General features: G+C 44.3%; 1 protein-coding gene across 1 annotated transcript in view; it reads left to right on the top strand.

Annotated features, from left to right (window-relative positions):
• The first annotated feature begins 714 nt into the window (after nt 1–714).
• PTCD3 (pentatricopeptide repeat domain 3) overlaps nt 715–21,246 on the top strand; it is a 141,918-nt gene continuing 121,386 nt past the window's right edge. The window contains exons 1-6 of the mRNA XM_077477980.1: nt 715–903; nt 8,493–8,530; nt 12,884–12,920; nt 14,266–14,311; nt 14,404–14,472; nt 20,914–21,018. Of these exons, the coding sequence (XP_077334106.1) occupies nt 845–903; nt 8,493–8,530; nt 12,884–12,920; nt 14,266–14,311; nt 14,404–14,472; nt 20,914–21,018 (354 nt within the window). The 5' untranslated portion in view covers nt 715–844. The remainder of the gene's footprint in view (nt 904–8,492; nt 8,531–12,883; nt 12,921–14,265; nt 14,312–14,403; nt 14,473–20,913; nt 21,019–21,246) is intronic.

Below are 21,246 nucleotides of genomic sequence, written 5' to 3'. Positions count from 1 at the left end.
CTGAACTGTATTGCCGAAACTATGTTGGAACGCACGGCGCAAGTGTTTGGAACGTATCGCGCATGCGCAGTACGCAACAACGTGGCCCGTGTTTGTGTTGTGTGTAATATCACTTCCGTAACATTATGTGATGGTTTCGCTGAACTGTATTGCCGAAACTATGTTGGAACGCACGGCGCGAGCGTTTGGAACGCATCGCGCATGCGCAGTACGCAACAACGTCACTTCCGCACCATCCTGTGATAGGCAGCAAACTGTGACACTACAACGGTTTCACTGGTCTGCATTGTCGCAAATCCTTTGGAACGCATAGCACAAGTGTTTGGAACGCATCGCGCATGCACAGTGCAAAATTTCTGTCCTCAACGTCACTTACGGAGCATTCTACGATGGGGAGCAAAATATGACACTACAACCCCTCTATGATATCTATCACACTGCCAGCACTGGGACATAAACACTGCGGTGGTATCAAAATATACTCTGCTGCCAGACACACCGAGCTGTTCACTGACAAGTCTCCATGGAAACGCCCACAGCGCAATCCGATTGGCTGCAGCTATATGCCCTGTCCAAACACTGAGGGGGACTGGCAAGGACACGAGAAGCACATGGCTGTGTCTCCCGGAAGTGGACTGTACCAATTGAATGCCGGCTGGGGGGGAGGGTGTCTCTGTATGACATTTATAGACTGGAGAAGAAATGTTTACTGGTAGCATCAAGTAGACAGCTAGGCGTGAGCCAGAGAGACGGACAGCCGAGCCGTGCTGAGGAGTGGGGGAGGGAGTCCTACCTCACCCCCCTTTCTCCTGTGTGAGTGGATGAGTCCTCAGTCTGGACTGTCATGGCGCTGCCCTGTGTGAGGCTGGGAGCTGTGGGGCTCCGCTCCTGGGCTCTCTACAGGTAAGTGATGGAGGAGAGAGAACACATTGAGCCTCTGTGCAAACACTCCACCAATCACAGAGGGACAACTTTCTTCATACAGGTGCCCCCTAGCACCTCCAAAGGGCCACATCCTGTTCATTTAGGGCTCTTGTGTGCAAAATTGCATGAGAAATGCGCCTTGCACTTTGTGGTGCCGTTAATTGTCCGGCTCGGTACAGATCTGTGTGCGCGGGTAGGGCTATCCAATCGTTTCAATGCTCTGCCTTAGGGCCGGTTCACACTGCGGGCGATGCGAGGCGACACGACTCGCCGCTATCTTACAAGTCGCCCCCGTTCTGTACAATGGAACCGTTCTGAGAGGAGCGACTCGAGTCGCTCCGACTCAGAAAAAAGGTTCCTGTACTACTTTCGGGCGACCTCGGGGCGACTTGCATTGACTTCTATACAGAAGTCATCTGCAAGTTGCCGCGGCAGGTCGCGGCGAGGCAAGTCGGTGTCGCCTCGCATCGCCTGCAGTGTGAACCGGCCCTTACCCGTGAGAAGCCCCCGGATGTCTAATTTTTAACCACTTCGCATCTAGGCCAATTCTGACATTTCTCTCCTACATGTAAAATTCATCATATTATTATTTTTTTTTGCTAGAAAATTACATAGAACCCCCAAACATTATATATGTTTTTTTTTTTAGCAAAGACCCTAGAGAATACAATGGCGGTTGTTGCAACTTTTTATCTCGCATGGTATTTGTGCAGCAATTTTTCGAATGTGTGTTTTTTTTTTGTTTTTTTTTTTTTTTTTTTCAGAAAAAAAAGTTTCATGCTAAAAAAACACAGTAAAGTTAGCCCAATTTTTTTGCAGAATTTTTTTTACTGGTTACATGTTTCGCGTTACAGAGGAGGTCTAGTGCTAGAATTATTGCTCTCGCTCTAATGTTCGTGGCGATACCTCACATGTGTGGTTTGCACACCGTTTTTATATGTGGGCGGGACTTACGTATGCGTTCGCTTCTGCGTACGAGCTCACGGGGACAGGGGCACTTTCATTTTTTCTTTTTTGTTAATTTTACTTTTATTTTTTTTAGTTTGACACTTAGGAATATATTACAAGGAATGTAAATATCCCTTGTGCTAGGAATATGGCATGATCGGACCTATTTACAGTGAGATATGGGGTCAATAAGACCCCACCTCTCACCTCTAGGCTGGGAAGCCTAAAATAAAAAAAAAAAAAAATGATCACGGCTAGGGCTGAAACTATTAATCGATTAATCGATCGTTGTCAACGTTTTTCATTATCGATTAGTTGGTCTGCACCATGTGATCCGCGGAGCGGGCCGCGGCCCTTCCTAAGGAAAGGCCGTGGCTTCGGCCTAGCTCCGGAGCTGGCGGCCATCTTGGTACACGCGGCGACGAGCTGCGCGCTGACGTCACCCCCAGCGCGGCGTTCAGCCTGTGTCAGCCCAAGTGAAGGAATTCTGGAGGAGTCACGCTGGATGCCTTGCCTGCCCTCATTCAAAACTTCTTTTATGCAGGTACCACTACATTTATTACCTAATCTAACCAACTACTATCTATTAGATAGTAGTTAGTTATTATCTAATCCTATCTAAGCCTTTCCACTTGCTTGGCACAGCCACATTGTTGATTTAAATAAATCAAATGTACAACACTATTCCCCCCCCCCCCCCCCCCCAAATAAAATGCAGCTTATTACAAGCATAAAAACATAGCAAATCACTGACGATTTGCACCAATAGGCATCCCGGGACTCATCACGGCGGTCTGTTTGGAGAAACTTTGATCGGTGGTGAGCTTGGCGCAAATCATCAGTGATATGCTGACTATGTTTTTATGCTTGTAATAAGCTGCATTTTATTGGGGGGGGGGGGATAGTGTTATACCTTTTTATTTAAATAAAATGTGGCTGTGGGGGGCGGGGATAGTGTTATTTTTTTTGCTGATCCGAAAATTGATCCGATCCGTGACTCTGATGCGAGGAACGATCCGATCCGTGAGTTTTTTTTGATCTGTTGCACCCCTAGTCTGTACCTTCCCCCCTGCCGGTCCATTAGAATCCTGTGTATCCTCCCTTGTCCTACGCATGCACCACGTCCATGACCACGCAGCTACGCCTGCTTGCATTCTCCACCCAGCTGATTTCGGCTCCTCCTCCCTCCTCTACCCAGCAGCCTTCCGATAGACCCGCCGCAGAGCGCAGGAGCGTTAAGCCCTCGCCGGGCCGCTTTCCAGCGCTGACGTGATTGGAGGTTGTGCTCTGCACATGCGTGCATCCATCTCCCGGCTTCGGGGTGCCCTTCGCTCCATTTGGAGGAGTCGACCGAGTCACGTGTGGCGGGTCCGGACTGAGACTCCGCCCCACACCACCCTGGCACACCAAGGAGGAGCCGCTGTCACCATGAAGGGGTGAGAAAACCCGAGACACCGGAGGGGGGGAGGGGAGCACTGAGAGGAGGTGGGGCATTGACACCATGTGAGAGGGGAGGAATGTGTCATCTATACTGGGGGGACACGTGTGTGTGTGTGTGTGTGTGTGTATATATATGTGTGTGTGTATATATATGTGTGTGTGTGTGTGTATGTATGTGTATATATATATATATATATATATATATATACAATCTCTATCCCCTTTTTCATTTTTTTTTTATCCGATTAATCTAAAAAATAATCGGCCGATTAATCGATTATGAAAATAATCGTTAGTAATCACGGCCTCCCAGCCAAATCGGCTCCATTATTTTGAATGCAGCGGCCGGGTGTGACGTCATAACATCGCGCCCGGCCTCCGAACCATCTGGTCCACTGGAAATCTCTATATCATCATCCGGGGGCTGGCGGATCCTGTGACCGACTCACTGATGGAAGTGGTGAGTCGGTAGAAGCACCGGAGGGCGGCGGGAGGGGGGGGGATGTCCCTTCCCGCCACCCGTAAGAACGATCAAGCGGTGGAACAGCCGCTATGATCATTCTTATGGTGCAGGGAATCGCCGTCTGAAAATGCAGATATCTGAATGATGTCTGTGGCCTCAGGCATCATTCAGATATAACCACCGAAAGCCGAGGCTGTCCCTGGACGTCCTACCGGCGCGAAGTGGTTAAATTTAGTTGCGTGGTTCGGCGTGCACGCAAAGGTGTGATACAGGTACATGTCACATGCATGAAAAAAAATCTACAATTTGTTGCTAGAAAATGACTAAACCCCCTCCCACCCCAAACATAAAATATATTATACTAGAACTGCACGATTCTGGCCAAAATTAGAATCACGATTTTTTTGCTTAGAATAAAAAGATCACAATTCTCATGGCGCAAAATCATTCACATTATACAAAAATTTTTTTTTAATTCATTAACCACTTCAGCCCCAGAAGGGCACTGCATTGTTTTAACTGACAATTGCGCGGTCGTGCGACGTGGCTCCAAAACAAGATTCACTCCTTTTTTTTTTTTTTCCCACAAATAGAGTTTTCTTTTGGTGGTATTTGATCACCCCTCTGGTCTTTATTTTTTGTGTTATAAACAAAAAAAAGAGCGACAATTTTGAAAAAACAAAACAAAACGTTATTTTTTGCTATAATAAATATCCCCCACAAATGTGTATATATAAAAAAAAAAAAGTATAGGCCGATACATATTCATCTATATATTTTTGGTAAAAAAAATGTCAATCCGCGTATATTGGTTGGTTAGCGCTAGGGCCGAAACAACTAATCGATTATGAAAATAGTAATCAATTAATCGGCCACTAACATAATGGGGTTAAAAAAACTAAAATTAGCCCGTTATGGTACAAAAAGAGCCAATCGCTACTGTAAATATTACTTTCACTGTCCCATAGTAAAAAATTAACCCCTTACAGTAGCGATTATTTGCTGTTTTTTTTTAACCCCATTAAAGATCTCAGGCCTGGGTCACACCTGTTTTTTTTTTTTTTTGGTGCTTTTTACAGAAACGCACTACAGTTCATTTACATGGTTTCCTATGGGACACGTTCACATCCATGATTTTTTTTCAGCCGCTGCGTATTTGGAAAAGACAAGGACTTTTTTTTTTGTTTTTTAACGCAAAACTGTGCTATTTTTTTTTTATTTATTTTTTTTGGTTCAATAGACTTCAATGGATAAGCTGCAGAAAAGCATGTAATAATGCATTTTTTCAGTGTTTTTAATCTGCCCAACAAAATATTGGCCAAAAAAATATGTAAAAATGCAAATGGCAGCAAAATTCCCTTTTTTGTTTTTTTCGATTAAAAAGAAAAAAAAAAAAAAAAAAGTTGCAGCCCTAGTTTGCACAAAATTTATAGAGTTTACAAAATAGGGGATATTTTCATGGCATTTTTATTAATTTTTGGGAGTAAACCATGCCCCATCATTGGTGACAGCAGGAGGGATAGTTGCCCCATCGTTGGTGCCAGCGGGAGGAATGGTGCCCCATTGTTGGTGCCAGCGGGAGGAATAGGGCCCCGCTGTGGGTGCCAGAGGGAGGAATGGTGCCTCATTGTTGGTGCCAGCGGGAGGAATAGGGCCCCGCTGTGGGTGTCAGTAGCAGGAACTATGCCCTACTGTTGCTGATAGTGAGAGGAAAAATGCCCCAAGGGCCAAATAAAAGCAAGCAAACGGCCACATCTGGGCTGCAGTTTGGAGACCACTGGTATAAGCAATGATAATGTTAAAAAAAAAAAAAAAAAAAAAAAAAAAAAAAATCCTGATCACTTCCACAGAGTAGTACGGTGCTACGGAAACACTGCATTGCTCTGGTCACAGTGTGTTTAACCACTAGAGATCCACACTATAGCCGAATGACGGCTACAGCGTGGACCTGCATTGCCGGGACTACGTTTATTGACATCGCCCCCGTGCACGAGTTGCCTGCGCGCCCTGTGATCAGCGAGTCTATAAGACTCGCTGGATCACAGATCGGAGTAAGGGTCGGGATCGATCGATCAGCCAATGACAGTAATTTTTCGAACGCATTTTTTCCGAAAAAACGAACAGTTTTGTGCTTAAAAAAAAATCAAAAAACAAACAGTAAAGTTAGCTCAATGTTTTTGCATAATGTGAATGATGAAGTTACAGCGAGTAAATAGATACCTAACATGTCGCCCTTCAAAATTGCACAGGCTCGTGGAATGGTGCCAAACGTCGCTACTTAAAAATTCCCATAGGCGACGCTTTAATTTTTTTTTTTACTGGTTACGTGTTTTGAGTTACAGAGGAGGTCTAGGGCTAGAATTATTGCTCCCGCTCTGTTTGCAGCGATACCTCACATGTGTGGTTTGAACACCGTTTTCATATGTGGGCGGGACATGTGTATGCGTTTGCTTCTGCATGCGAGCACATGGGGACAGGGGCGCTTTCATTTTTTTTTTTTTTTTTTTTTTTTTTTTTATTTTAGTTTGACTTTTTAATCCCCAAAAATAAATTTTTTGATCACTTTTTATTCCTATTACAAGGAATGAAAACATCCCTTGTAATAGGAATATGGCATGACAGGTCCTCTTTACAGTGAGATATGGGGTCAATAAGACCCCACATCTCACCTCTAGGCTGGGAAGCCTGAAATACAAAAAACAAACAAAAAAACACGATTCTGGCTGTGATCGTATTGGTGAGTCTGTAGAAGAACCAGAGGGCAGCGGGGGGGGGGCGTCCCTTCTTGCCTGTAAGAACGATCAATCAGCGGAACAGCCACAATGATCATTTTTATGGTGTAGGGAATCGCCGGCTGAAAAATCTGATATCTGAATAATGCCATATCATTCAGATATCCTCGCACAAAGTCAAGGAAATCATAGCGGGTTGGAGGTGGTTAAAATGCTTTTTATTTTTTTTTTAAACACAAAGTTGTCCATTTTATACAATATTTCTAACACATAGCATGTACATACCAAAAAATGACACCCCAAAATAGATTCTCCTACTGCTCCTGAGTACGGCGATACCACATGTGTGAGATTTCCACAGCCTGGCCACATAAAGAGGCTGAGTACAGCCGAGCATGGCTGAGCATGGCTCTGTATTGCAGGGTATCACCGACTATGGCTGGGTATTGCAGAGTATTGGCAGGGAATTGAGGGGTTAATTATCAGTGAGCAGTGCTGTGGACACTGCAGATCCAGCCCACAGCGCTGCTGACACCGATCTCTCCCCCTCCGCTGTACCGATCGGTACAGAGAGGGGAGGGAGGAACTGGCGTCATAACATTTGTTTAGAAGTGATCGCTCTGTCATTTGACGGAGTGATCATGTGGTAAACGGCCGTGATGCGCCGGGTCACGGATGCTTTCAATTGTGTGCCCCAGGGGGCGTGCGAGAGCGGAATTCTGGGAGAACGTCATATGACGGCCTCCCAGAGTTAAGCAACTGCCCTGTAGCCGTCTTTTGGCTGCCGGTTGTTAAAGTGGGGTACCCCCCCAAAAAAAAAAAAAATTAAAAGTCAGCAGCTACAAATACTGCAGCTGCTAACTTTTAATAATCGGACACTTACCTGTCCCAGGGTCCAGCGATGCGGGGGGAACGAAGCCCCCCCCCCCCCTCGTTCTCCACTCGCGGCGCCGTCATGTGTACTGTGGGCACCCGAAGGCTGAAAATTGCTCTGGGCAGGAAGGGGGGGTTTAAGTGCCCAGTAAGCAAGTGATTAAAAAAAAATGTGTGTATGTGTGTGTGTATGTGTGTGTTTATATATATATATTTTCTCTATACATGCATACACACTGTCACCAGTCAGTGTTTCTGATCTGTACTGTACTTGTGACAATATGTAATTTTTTATTTATTTTTTGTTATTTTATTTTCTTCAACTTCCAAATAATTTTGACAAAATGATGAAATACCTTGGACTGTCTACTTTCCACGCAGGGGGCATTTGTACTTTTAAGGCCTCACGAAATAAGATAGTACGTCATTATATATTTGTGTGGGGGAAAAAAAAAAAAACATTTAGTTTGGGTACAGTGTTGTATGACTGCCCAATTGTCATTCAAAGTGTGACAGCGCTGAAAGCTGAAAATTGGCCTGGGCAAGAAGGGGGTAAAAGTGCCTAGTATTGAAGTGGTTAAGCAGAGGCCCTAGAAAATAAAATGGCGGGTGCAGCAAGCAGTATTTGTGCAGCGGTTTTTGAAACATAAATTTAATAATAAATTGCACTTTAATGAATTCTAGCACATGTAAACACAAAAGAATACCCATTTTATTTTTTGTTAAATATAAAAGATGTTGCACCGAGTAAATAGATACCAAACATACCATGCTTTAAAACTATGCCCACCTGTGGAATGGCAGCACACTACGGTAAATTTATATTATCCATAGATAATGCTTTAAAAGCCTTTACAGGTTACCAGTTTAGATTTACACAGGAGGTCGGATTGTACAATTATTGCTCTCACTCTGACATCCGAGGGGTATCTCCCTTCTCTTTTACCCAGCTATTTACGTATAAGCAAACAGCCCGTCCCAAGTCTACTAGCCTTAGCGCTCATGTGAACAAGGCCTAAATCTAAAAGAAAAAAAGGAACTGATTTAATAACAAATATTTATAAATTCTAAATGTGTATCTTGTTAATATACTTATTTGTTGCTTTCTCCAGGTTCCTTTGTAGAAGCAGTAGCCACCAAGCAGCTGCTGGTAGGTATCTATTTTCTCAGTTTGCTTATAATATTTTTGCAGTTTTCTTTTGTGTACGTGTCATGCATACTGGTGATGGCCATTTATAGAGCTAGAATAATATTTTGGGATTTAGAGCTTCACAGCCAGCTAGAAACAAATTATATTCAGCGTGGGGCATAATATGTCCAGATGTGAGAAATCTGAGTGCTAGATACCGTATTTTTCGCTCCATAAGACGCGCCTAGGTTTTAGAGGAGGAAAACAAGAAAAAAAAAAATTCTGAACCAAATGGTGTACTAAAATATTTACCAGTGCCCATGAAATGCAGCCTGACCATTGCCATAAATGCAGCCTCTGTGCCAATTGGAGCCTCTGTGCCCACCACTGCAGAATCTTTGCCCACCAATTGGAGCCTCTGTGCCCATTGCAGCCTCTGTGCCCACTAATGTCCAGCCTCTGGATAACACAGCTCTGTCCTCCGGTGCTCTTATGTCGTGGAGTTGGGTCTGTGTGCAAGGTCCCACCCCCCCTAGACCGGCTCTTGTGATAGGCGGAACACTGATTCAATCTATTATCACATGAGCCGGTCTAGGGGGGGCACACAGACCCAGCACCGTGACATACGAGCCCCGGAGGATAGAGGGAGGAGAACGCTGCAGTCGCTGGTAGGACAGTCCAGCCCTGCTCACAGGGGCTTCAGATGTCTGTCCTCCGCTCTCCTGCCTTCTGGCGGGGGAGGTGGGGCGTTGCCTGAATTTGCTCCATAAGATGCAGAGACATTTTCCCCCATATTTCTGGGGGGGAAAAAGTGCGTCTTACGGTATTTACTAAACTTCTAGCTCTTTCAGTGAACAAATATAGACAATGACTATAGACTCCAGCAGCTGCTGTAATGACACAACTGGGTTTTTCCTGCCACCTAAATAACATCCAAGTACAGTGCATCCAGAAAGTATTCACAGAGCTTCACTTTTTCCACATTTTGTTAGTCTTATTCCAAATTAGATTACATTTGTTGTTTTCCTAAAAGTTCTTCAAACAATACTCCATAATGAAAACGTGAAAGAAGTTTGTTTGAAATCTTTGCAGATTTATTTGGCCCCTTTCACACTGGGGCGTTGGCGGTAAAGCGCCACTATTTTTAGGGGTTTCAGGCTGTAAGGCCTCTATTGAAGCTGCCCTCTTTTTCCTGAGCTCCGGGCTAATAATTGTCACATTGGACTGCTGGAGGAGGGGGAACCTTCATTTTTATTTTCTGTAATTCTGTCAGTACTTTTTTGTTACGACAGCTTTTTGAGTGTCTGTTGTCAGCACTAAATCAGGCAGGATATGGGGTGGCCATACATCGTGACACTTCTGCTCTGACAGAGAAAAGGCAAAGCTGCAGTAATATAACAATTCAAGAACAGAAATTCAGATTTAACCACTTCAGCCCCGGAAGGATTTACCCACTTCCTGACCAGGCCATTTTTTTGCGTTACGGTACTGCGTCTCTTTAATAGGGAATTGTGTGGCTGTGCGAAGTTGAACCCAAACAAAATTGATGTCCTTTTTCCCACAAATAGAACTTTCTTTTGGCGGTATTTGATCACCTCTGCGGTTTTTATTTTGTTCGGCTAGAAACCAAAAAAAACAATTTTATAGATTTTAATAAATATCCCCCAAAAAATGTAGTTTATTTTTTATTATTTCAAAAAAATCTCAAAGGGTTCAATGTTCCCTGGGGAGGTGCTTTCTAAGGCTCGATTCACATCTATGCATGTTGCTTTTGAGCGTTTTTGCGGTGCTTGCTGCATTTTTACTGCGATTTTTTTTTTTTTTTTTTTTTTTTTTTTTTTTTTTTTCCCGCGATTAGCTTTTTGCATTTTTTTTTTTTTTTTTTTTTTTTTTTTTTTTTTTTACACTCTATAGCTGGTTGCTAAGGAGAGGGCCGGGAAGCCGGCCGCAGCGTCCTTAGCAACTGATGAGTCGTCAGCTGTCTTCTAAAAAAAAAAAAAAAAAAATGGGGTGGGGTCCCCCTCAGGTCCATACCAGGCCCTTGGGTCTAGTATGGATTTAGAGGGGACACCCACGCCAACATAAAAAAAATGGCGCGGGGTCCCCCCAAAATCCACACCAGACCCTTATCTGAGCCTGCAGCCTGGCAGGTCAGGAAAGGGAGGGGACGAGCGAGCACGCGTGCCCCCCCCCCCCCCCCCCCCCCCCAAAAACCATACCAAGCTGCATGCCCTCAACATGGGGGATGGGTGCTTTGGGGCGGGGGACTCTGCGCCCCCCACCCCAAAGCACCTTGGGAGCAAGGGCCTCTTCCCGACAACCCTTGCCCGGTGGTTGTCGGGGGCGGGGGGCTTATCGGAATCTGGAAGCCCCCTTTTAACAAGGGGGCCCCTACATCCCAGCCCTCCACCCTATGTGAATGAGTATGGGGTATATCGTACCCCTACCCATTCACCTGGGAAAAAAAAGTAGTGTAGTATTAAAAAATACAGTAGACAGTTTTTCACAAGTCTTTTATTAAAAATCTTCTTCGCCGCTTCTTCATCCTCTGGTCTTCTCCTTCTTCCACTCTTCTGTCTTCTTTGTCTGGTGTTCTTCTGCCGCCGCTGCTGCCCCCGCCAAGGATCCTCCTCCAATGATGCGTCCCCACTGATCTGTCTGTGCCGATGTCCTGCATTCTGAAAATAATGAGGGGGCGTGGCAATCAGATTATGTCACCCGGTGGCCACGTCCCCATCATGCCTCGGGCGGTGACTTGCGTTTTTGGATGTGGGTCCATTGAATTCTATTACCTGCAAAACGCTGCATTTGGCAGTAAAAAAGTCCCCGACCCTTTCCAAAAAACGCAGAGGCACTAAAATGCATTGATGTGAACATCTTTCATAGGAACCCATGTTAAAAAAAATTTCCCTGCTTTTCTGCAAAATGAAGATGCATCAAAAAACGCATTGGTGTGAATCAAGCCTAACTGGGGGGGAAGTGGACTGATGGGGAGTAGAGTGGGACAGAGAGTGCTGTTCCTAATCACTAGGAACAGACAATCTCACTCTTGTCCCCTGACAGAACGGGGATCTGTTTGTTTACACTGGCAGATCCCCATTCTGCCTTTCTGTGGAGCGACCACGGGTTGCCGCTGATTGGCCTCCCTGCTAGAGAATTTGCATGTGCGCGTGCCCACAGATCGCCGTGCACGCGTACAACGACGGCGATTTGCGCAGGAGAGACAATCTGCCGCAGTAGAACTGCGACGGCCCGGCAGGAAGTAGTTAATAGCATTGAGCACGCAGGAGGGATGACGTGTGCAGATCATTGCAACAAAATTGATTTGTCAGCAGGATCAATTTGAGAGGGGGGGGTCAATTGCATTATGGTGTGCGCTCTACAGTAAATTTGGAGTTGTAGATGTGGTAAAGTTAGTGTCTGTCAGACATCAGCCTTTCAGTGGCGGCTGGTGCTAAACTTTTTGGGTGGGCTGCAAACAAATCCCCATCCACCAGGTCCATACTCGCCCCTCCAGTGTCATGGTGCCATGGCTTTCCCGGCTAAACCGGTCCTTTTTTTTTTTTTTTTTTTTAGATCCACCTCCTGACCTGATTGTCCGGGAGGAAAAGCCAGAAACCGATAGCGAATATTGATTCGCTAGTGTCACAAGTGGATGGGTTTTGCTCCCCCGAGCCCAACCTTTTTCAAACCAATTAAAGCCTCGGGCTCCAATGGTGCTTGGGAGGGCGAGAAAGCTATGAGTCTGGCACCCTGCATGCAAATTGGGGGGGTGGTGCCCTTGCGCCACTGCTTACTGTTCTTATTTGTGGACGGCACAGTGGTGTATCGGGAAGCACTCTCGCCTAACAGTAAAAAGGGTCACTGGTTTGAATCCCAACCATGACACTACCTGCCTGGAGTTTGTATGTTCTCCCTGTGCCTGCGTGGATTTCCTCTGGGTACTCCGATTTCCTCCCACATTTCAAAGTCATGCTGGTAGGTTAATTGGCTTCTGTCCAAAAAACTGGCCCTAGTATATGAATGTGAGTTGGAGACCTTGGATTGTGGGCTCCTTGAGGGTAGGGACTGATGTGAGTGCGCAATGTATGTATGGAGCGCTGCGTAAATTGACAGCGCTATATGGGTACCTTTTTTAAATATAATATTAGATGAGCATCTTAATGAGACACAATGTACAGGGATGGGGACAATTGTAGACACACACCCACACTCACTCAGGTTCAACTGGATGGACTGGTGTCTTTATTCAACCTTACTAACTATGTAACTATTTTCACAGTCAATAAAAATGTGGTTGAAAATAAATAAGAGACAGTATATTCTTATGTCTTGTGCTCATGTATATCTGCTTCTTTTTTTTCTTTTTTACAGCTGCAGAAGAAATAGACATTCCAAAGAAAAAGACCTGGTCAGTGATTTAGAGTTGAAATTGAGTTGTTTGCCAGCGCATATATATATATATATATATATATATATATATATATATATATATATATATATATATATATATATATATATATATATATATATATGTTTATTATTATGTGCCCCGCCATCAGAATACACTGGTCAGCACAGCAGTCTATAGCCGGTGCTGATTGAAGTGGGGGATATCTAGCAGCATGGTTGTACAGAAGTTGATTGAAATGCGGCCAGTCACTGCATTTATTGCCCGCTTTACAGAAGACATCTATGTCCGATCCAGATATAAACTTCAACCATTTGACCTCTGGAATATTTATCCCTCCCAGACGAGGGGGAGGCGAGGCTTTGTCACAATTGTTGGCCGCCGAACAGACTGCAGGAGACACCGTTTGTTTTAGTTATCAAAGGTACAGCTGCAGATGGGCACAGATGATACAGATGGGCACAGTGAGGCTGCAGATGGGCATTGTTTACCCAGTAGCTGCTGCATTTCCCACCCTAGGCTTCTACTCGAGTCAATATGTTTTCCCAGGTTTTTTTTGTGGTAAAATTAGGTGGGTCGGCCTATACTCGCGTATATACGGTATTATCCTCCAGACCCTTTCTTAGCTTTGTTGCCCTTCTTTGTACTCACTCCATTTCCAGTACATCCTTCCTGAGGACCAGTGCCCAGAACTGGATGGCATGTTCCAGGTGCAGCCTTGTTTGCTTTGTTAGGCTCAGCAATGCCAAGCTGCTGCTATCATCTACTAGGACCCTCAGGTCTTTTTCCATCCTAGATTCCCCTAGAGGTTCTCCACCCCCCCCCCCCCCCCCCCCCCAGTGTATAAATTGCATTCATATTTTTACCACCCAAATGCATTATTTTACATTTTTCTACATTAAACCTCATTTGCCATGTAGTTGCCCACCCCATTAATTGTGATTCTCATTTTATCCAGAATCATGCAGCTCTACTCTCTGTTCTTATCTGAGACTATAAGTCAATTAGTCCCTGTGCTGTCGATGAGAAGAGGTGGGTCTGATTACTTTAGCAAAACATAGTAGGCAGGGCTGACACCACTCAGATCAACAGGTATTTTTCAGTACTTGCACGGACTTTGGAGGGTTAAAACATGGGGAAATGTTCATGTTTTGCAGAGATGTACACAGTTTTTTGTTTGTTTTTTGTCTTTTTAGCATTTCTGGTGCAAACTGCATTGACCAATGCTCTGAAACTTTAGCAGTAATATTCCATTTGTTTGTGTACTGCTAATGTTTTACTATATGCCTGTAATTTCATTGAGGCATTGATGTATTATTTATTTATTTTTTTTTCTACTTTTAAGGGCTAAAACCGCTGTTTTGCAGGCACTAGCCTACACCGTCAACCATGTAAGTTTCATATTTTATTATGTGAGTCTGTGTGCATTTATTAAAATTTTTAAACACCAGTTTTTCTGTTTTTTTTTTTTTTTTCTATATAGGACCCAACATCGGCTGGCTATAGTTTTCAAGATGATCCTTACCTCTTGCCAAGCTCTAGTGCCGATTATGTAAGAATACTTCACATATTTGTCTTCCTTTTTTGACTGTGGGCCAATATTTTTAACATTTTAATTAATGTGCCTAAATTTGTGTGAGAGATGACCAAACCCATAGAGCAAGTCGGGTTGACTAGGAGGTTGCAAGTCTTCCTCAGTACATAGCTTATGCTATTAAAAATCGTTCACATGCAATGGACATAATATATATAGAATTTCTATCCCTCTTGTCTTCTATCCATGGCTGGTATCTGTTGTATCATGGCAATGAAAAGGTGTTTTCAATACATAGGTGACAACTAAGGGGGTATTTACTAAAACTTAAAGCGGGAGTCCACCGGGAGTTTTTTTAAAAGCCAGCAGCTACAAATACTGCAGCTGCTGACTTTTAAATAGTGACACTTACCTGTCCAGCGCGCCCGCGATGTCGGCACCCGAAGCCGATTGCTCGCTCGGCTGCCGGGTCCCGCCGCCATCTTGGGTATGGGAATCAGGAAATGGAGCCTTTCGGCTTCATTTCCCGGTTCCCTACTGCGCATGCGCGAGCCGCGCGGCGCAATCCGGACGGTCCCCGCTGCCTCTGGGAGCTGTGTGTTTCCCAGCAGGCAGCGGGGCACTTGCTGAAGGGGGCGGGCGCTTGCGGAACGGGGGCGTAACGTACGCCCCGTTCCGCAGAGAGCTAGCCCGGAAGTGGGTGCAGTTACCTGGATTATCCAGGTAACTGCACCCCCCTCCCCCCTGAAAGGTGCCGATTGTGGCGCCGGAGGGGGGGGGATTCCGATGAGCGGAGGTCCATTTTAGGGTGGACCTCCGCTTTAAGTGTGCAAAATCTGGTGCAGCTTTGCATAAAAACCAATTTGCTTTTAGGTTTGTCAAAGCTTAACCACTTCAGCCCCGGACCAATAAACACCTTAAGGACCAGAGGTCTTTTTCCAATTTCGCACTGCGCTGCTTTAACTGGTAATTGCGCGGTCATGCAATATTGCACCCAAACGAAATTTGCGTCCTTTTCTTTCCACAAATAGAGCTTTCTTTTGATGGTATTTGATTGCCTCTGCGATTTTTATTTTTTGCGATATAAATGGAAAGAGCGAAAATTTTGAAAAAAATATATATATTTTCTTCTTTTTGTTATAAGAGAAATCGAATAAACTAAATTTTAGTCATACATTGAGGGCAAAATTTATTCAGCCACATGTCTTTAGTAAAAAAAATGTCAATAAGCGTATATTTATTGGTTTGCGCAAAAGTTATAGCGTCTACAAACTAGAGTACATTTTCTGGAATTTACACAGCTTTTAATTTATGACTGCCTATCTCATTTCTTGAGGTGCTAAAATGGCAGGGCAGTACAAACCCCCCCCAAATGACCCCATTTTGGAAAGTAGACACCCCAAGGAAATTGCTGATGGGTATGTTGAGCCCATTGAATATTTTTTTTTTTTTGTCCTAAGGGATTGAATAATGACCAAAAAAAATCTTTTACAAAAAGTTGTCACTAAATGATATATTGCTCACACATGCCATGGTTATATGTGGAATTGCACCCCAAAATATATTCCGCTACTTCTCCTGAGTATGGGGATACCACATATGTGGGACTTTTTGGGAGTCTAGTCGCGCACGGCACCCCGAAAACCAATTACCACCTTCAGGATTTCTAAGGGTGCAAATTTTTGATTTGACTCCTCACTACCTATCACAGTTTAGAAGGCCATAAAATGCCAAAATAGCACAAAACCCCCCAAAATGACCCCATTTTGGAAAATAGACACCCCAAGCTATTTACTGAGAGGCATGTTGAGTCCATGGAATATTTTATATTTTGCCACAAGTTGCGGGAATATTACAAACTTTTTTTTTTTTGGCACAAAGTTGTCACTAAATGATATATTGCTCACACATGCTATGGGCATAAGTCAAATTACACCCCAAAATTCTGCTGCTTCTCCCGAGTACGGGGATACCACATGTGGGGGACTTTTTGGGAGCCTAGCCACGTACGGGACCCCAAAAACCAAGCACTGCCTTCCGGATTTAAATATAAAATGCTACCAAAAAAACTGTTAGCGATCGCAGGGATCAGGCCTGACTCTGCGATCGCTGCAGTTATGTGTTTAGTGTTTTGTAAGTGACAGTGATCGATCGATACTGCACTTGGGTGGGCTGGGCAGAGGGGCAAAACGCAGGTGCTAGCAGGTATCTGGGCTGATCCCGCTAACAATGCGTTTTTTTGGAACCCTGAACTGCTGGGGACGCTAGTATAGATCTGATCAGATATTGATCTGTTCAGATTCTATACCACTACAGGAGGTTTATGCTTTGCGTGTGGGTGTTAGCGGTACTGGCACTAACCTAGCGCTGCCTGGGGCGATGCAGACCCTGACCCTAAAACCTAATTGATATCACCCGCCGGGTGATCAGGGGGTTAAACCTTTATTGGGTAATGGTGGGTGCCCCGATGCTATAAAAAGCAAACTAACCAGAGTCACCCGTAACACTTATACAGTGATCAGTGGTGAAAGGGTTAACTAGGGGCAATCAGGGGGTTCAAATTTTTATTAGGTAGTATATGGGGGTCCCTGGCAATAACTAACTGGCTAACCAGCGTCACCAGTGACACTTATACTGTGATCGCTGGTGAAAGGGTTAACTAGGGGCAATCAGGGGGTTAAAACCATTATTGGGTAGTATATCGGGGTACCTAGCGCTATAAAAACCTGGCGGTGAACCTAAAAAAAAAAACTAGCTACCTAGCGACACTAATGCAGCGATCAGAAAAATGATCGCTTAGTGACACTGGCAAAAGGGGGTGAAAGGGTTAACTCTAGGGGCAATCAGGGGGTTAAATCTTTATTGGGGGGTGATAGGGGGCTACCCTGGACCTAACACTAACTGCCCTGACAGTTTTAACTGTTACAACTGACACTGAATGCATTGATCAGTAAAGAAATGATCAATGCAATCAGTGACACTGTGACTGGGGGGGGGCGATCGGGGGGGGGGGGTGCACTTACTTTGTGTCTTCTCCTCGTAGTCCGGTCAAAAAGACCGCCCCGAGGAGAATGACATCACTTCATCCTTCCTGTGTAAACAATACACAGTGGGAGGAAGTACGTCATTGGTCAGGAGCGATCCAGAGGGGGTGGCCAGAAACCAACGGCCATCCCCTCATCACGGATCGCTCCTGGAGGGAAACGGACCGCCGTATCCAGCGGGAGGGGGTCCGATCGGACCCCCCCACCCGCTGGAAGGCAGGCACGTACATCTACGTGCTTGTGCCTGCCTGTACCATTGTGATGACGTACAATGGCAATACGGCGGTCCTTAAGTGGTTAATTGAACAAGCTAAAATAGAGCTGATTGGCTACCATGCATAGCTGCACCAGATTCTGATTGCTCCAGTTTTACTAAATCAAGCCCTTAGGTTCCAGTGAGTGACTTTCTGCACTGAATACACCCAAAATTTTTATTGATTCAGCACTTCCATTAATGAGATCATCATCCAAGTGCTGAGAGCTGGATGGACATGGGGTTGGGGAGTTTCTGAACCCCCAGAAGATGGGATTGACTGAACTTCAAGTGTGGAAGTGGCAGCAATCTGAGGCTTAAAGGCTAAGTTCACTTTTTTGTGTATTCCCCCCCCCCCCCCCCTAAATTCCAGCACTCTGTATACCAATATAGCATTAATGTACTTCTTTTGCTAAAAATAAAACCGCTTTCCATTTATTCTACACATGCTTTCCTCACTGTCTATGGCTAATTCAAAACACTGCTCGATTACTTCTGCCTTACTTCCTGGACAGACTTTAGGTCATGACACAGGAAGGAATTTGACCAGCTGAGGGTGGATGATGCAGGGTGTGTGCTAATGAGGTCAACTCCTTCCTGTGTCAGAATCTAAAGTCTGTCCAGGAAGTGAGGCAGAAATAATCGAGCAGTGTTTTGAAACCGCAATAAAGAATGAGGTAAGCATGCATAGAATAAATAAAAAGCTTATTTTTATTTTTTGCAAAAGTACATTAATGCTATAGGGGTACAAAGGGGGGCTGAAATTTTAGAAGTAAAAAAAACAAAAAAAAAAAGGTGAGCTTAAAAACCACTTAAGCCCCGGACCATTTGGCTGGCCAAAGACCAGACCACTTTTTGCGATTCGGCACTGCGATTTAACTGGCAATTGCACGGTCGTGCAACGTAGCCTCCAAACAAAATTGATGTCCTTTTTCCCTACAAATAGAGCTTTCTTTTGGTGGTATTTGATCACCTCCTGTGTTTTTATTTTTTATTTTTTGCTCTATAAACAAAAAAAAGCAACAATTTTGAAAAAAAAAAAAACACATTATATTGAATGTTTTTCTATAATATCCCCAAAAAATATATAAAATTTTTTTTTTTTTCTCTGTTTTAGGCTGATACATATTCTTCTACATATTTTTGGTAAAAAAAAACGCAATAAGCGTATATTGATTTGCGCAAAAGTTATAGTGTCTACGAAATAGGGGATAGTTTTATGCCATTTTTATTAAGAATTTTTTTTTTTTTTTTTTTTACTAGTAATGGCAGCAATCAGCGATTTTTTTTTTTTTTTTTTTTTTTTTTTTTATTTATTTATTTATTTATTTATTTATTTATTTTTTTTTTTTTCCTGACTGCAACATTATGGCGGACGCCTCGGACAATTTTGACACATTTTTGGGACCATTGGCATTAATACAGCAATCAGTGCAATTAAAATGGCATTGATTACTGTAAAATTGTCACTGGCAGTGAAGAGGTTAACACTAGGGGGCAGGGGAGGGGTTAATATGTATCCTAGTATGTGTTCTAACTGAAGGGGGGAGACTGTGTGGGGAAACTAACAGTTCGCTGGCCATACTCTGTATGAACAGACGATCTGTCAGTTCCCTGCTCAGAGAACCGGAAACTGTGTGTTTACACACCCAGCTGCCGGTTCTCTGTGTGCCCCGAGCAATTGTTGGAGCCTGCGCCCCCTAGTGGCCGTTTATGCTACTGACCTAGCATAACGGCAATTCGCGCAGTCGAGCCATACTGCCGCAGTATAACTGCGGCGGCTGGTTGGCATGCGGTTAAAGCGGAGTTCCACCCAAAAGTGGAACTTCTGCTTTAAGCACTCGTCGCCCCCCTTACACGCCACAATTGGCATGTCATTTTTTTTTGGGGGGGGGGGGTGGGTGTTTAGTTTTGAGTTGGACTTCCTGTCCCACATCCTGCTTCTGAATACAGGCCGCCTAGGCGGCCCCTCCCTCCCAGCAATCTTCTGGGACACATCACAGGTCCCAGAAGATTGCCTGTCCACTCGGAGAGCGTAGCGAGACTTGCGAATGCGCAGTGCGCTCCCGGCCATGAACCCACAATCGGTCATGGTCGGGTGCCCACAGTTTCAGTGGAGGCGCTGCGGAGAGGCAGGGGAGAGGAGCGGGGCTCCGTGCAGCCGCATCACTGGACCGGGGGACAGGTGAGTGGCTGTTTATTAAAAGTCAGCAGCTATGTTTTATGTAGCTGCTGACTTTTAATAAACGAACAAAAAAAAAAAAGCCTGGAACTCTGCTTTAAAGACCCCTAAATGAATGTATGATGAATGGCCCAACTGTCACCTGATCATGCTATTAGCCCCTCAAAGGGCAATGGCCATCCATGCATCCTGTCATCTAGAGAGCATGGCATTTTTCAGGTTTTAGCATGAACGCTATGTTATAATAAACGTCTAAATATTTAAAACCAATAGCTTTAGTGTAAGTATTGTGCATACTTTACTTTTATTGTTTTCACCACTTGATTTTTCTCTCGTTCTTTCCACTGGTGGAGCCCAGGTTCACACTGCTGCAGGTCTGAAATTGTGCGACTTCAGCTGAACTCGCACAATTTCATTCCCGCATGTCATTTCGACAAATTCTGAGACATCTGTGCAGTTTCCTGCACAAATGTTCATTTTAAAACGCACCTGAAATTGCCAAAAGTAGTACAGAAACTACTTTTGGGATTCGGTGCGTTGCACTGATTCGGACGGTTCCTTTGTGGGGAAATGGCAGCCTATTTTGGCATGCGATTTCATATGTCAGGTCGCATGTCAAATCGCATCAATGTGAACCAAGGCTCAATGAGAGAATCAGTCGATTGCCCGATCCACGCTGAACAGTCTGGATGGAGGAATCTCCACTGCAAGTTATTGCGTCCGGCCAGGGTGGTGCTCGCAAAGGCTACCCGTGGATCAAATTTCATCTGATTTAGCAGAACTTGGCTAAAATTTGTTGCTTCGATTCATTTGTGTAGGATTAGTGGGGAATGTCCAAAATCTCATCTGGCGTGTGTTTGTTTTTTTTTTTTTTTTTTTTTAATTCTTTAAAACCTCTGACTCTGTTTATCGAGATTGTTTCAAACACTGGTACAATGTCATTGTAACATGAGATATTGTGTTTTTGTCTTTTCATCCAGAATTTATATTCCATGTCGTTAGAGTCGGGAAGAAATGCTGCAAAATATATAGTGAACATGTATCCCAATCTATTTGAGAGCAACATAGCCGAGCCTCAAATTCCAGTACGTAAACAGTATGTTATATATTTAGCTCAACTGCAGACAAAACGTTAAATACACAGTTGAAGTATATGTATGTTGTCTTTTACAAGTCAAAGAATTTGTACGAGTGTTGTGATTCAGAAACTACTGCTAGATAACCTAGCCTGGTGCAAATCTATATAGAAATACATGACTGCATTCCCAGCTCCCTGACTGGACAGGAAAGGAGGAGCAGCAAACGGATGAGAA

Source organism: Lithobates pipiens, unplaced genomic scaffold (assembly GCF_037356315.1).
Source record: "Lithobates pipiens isolate NorthernLeopardFrog02 unplaced genomic scaffold, aLitPip1_a1.2 Scaffold_13, whole genome shotgun sequence".
Lineage (NCBI taxonomy): Eukaryota > Metazoa > Chordata > Amphibia > Anura > Ranidae > Lithobates > Lithobates pipiens.
This window is presented reverse-complemented; position numbering and strand designations above follow the sequence as displayed.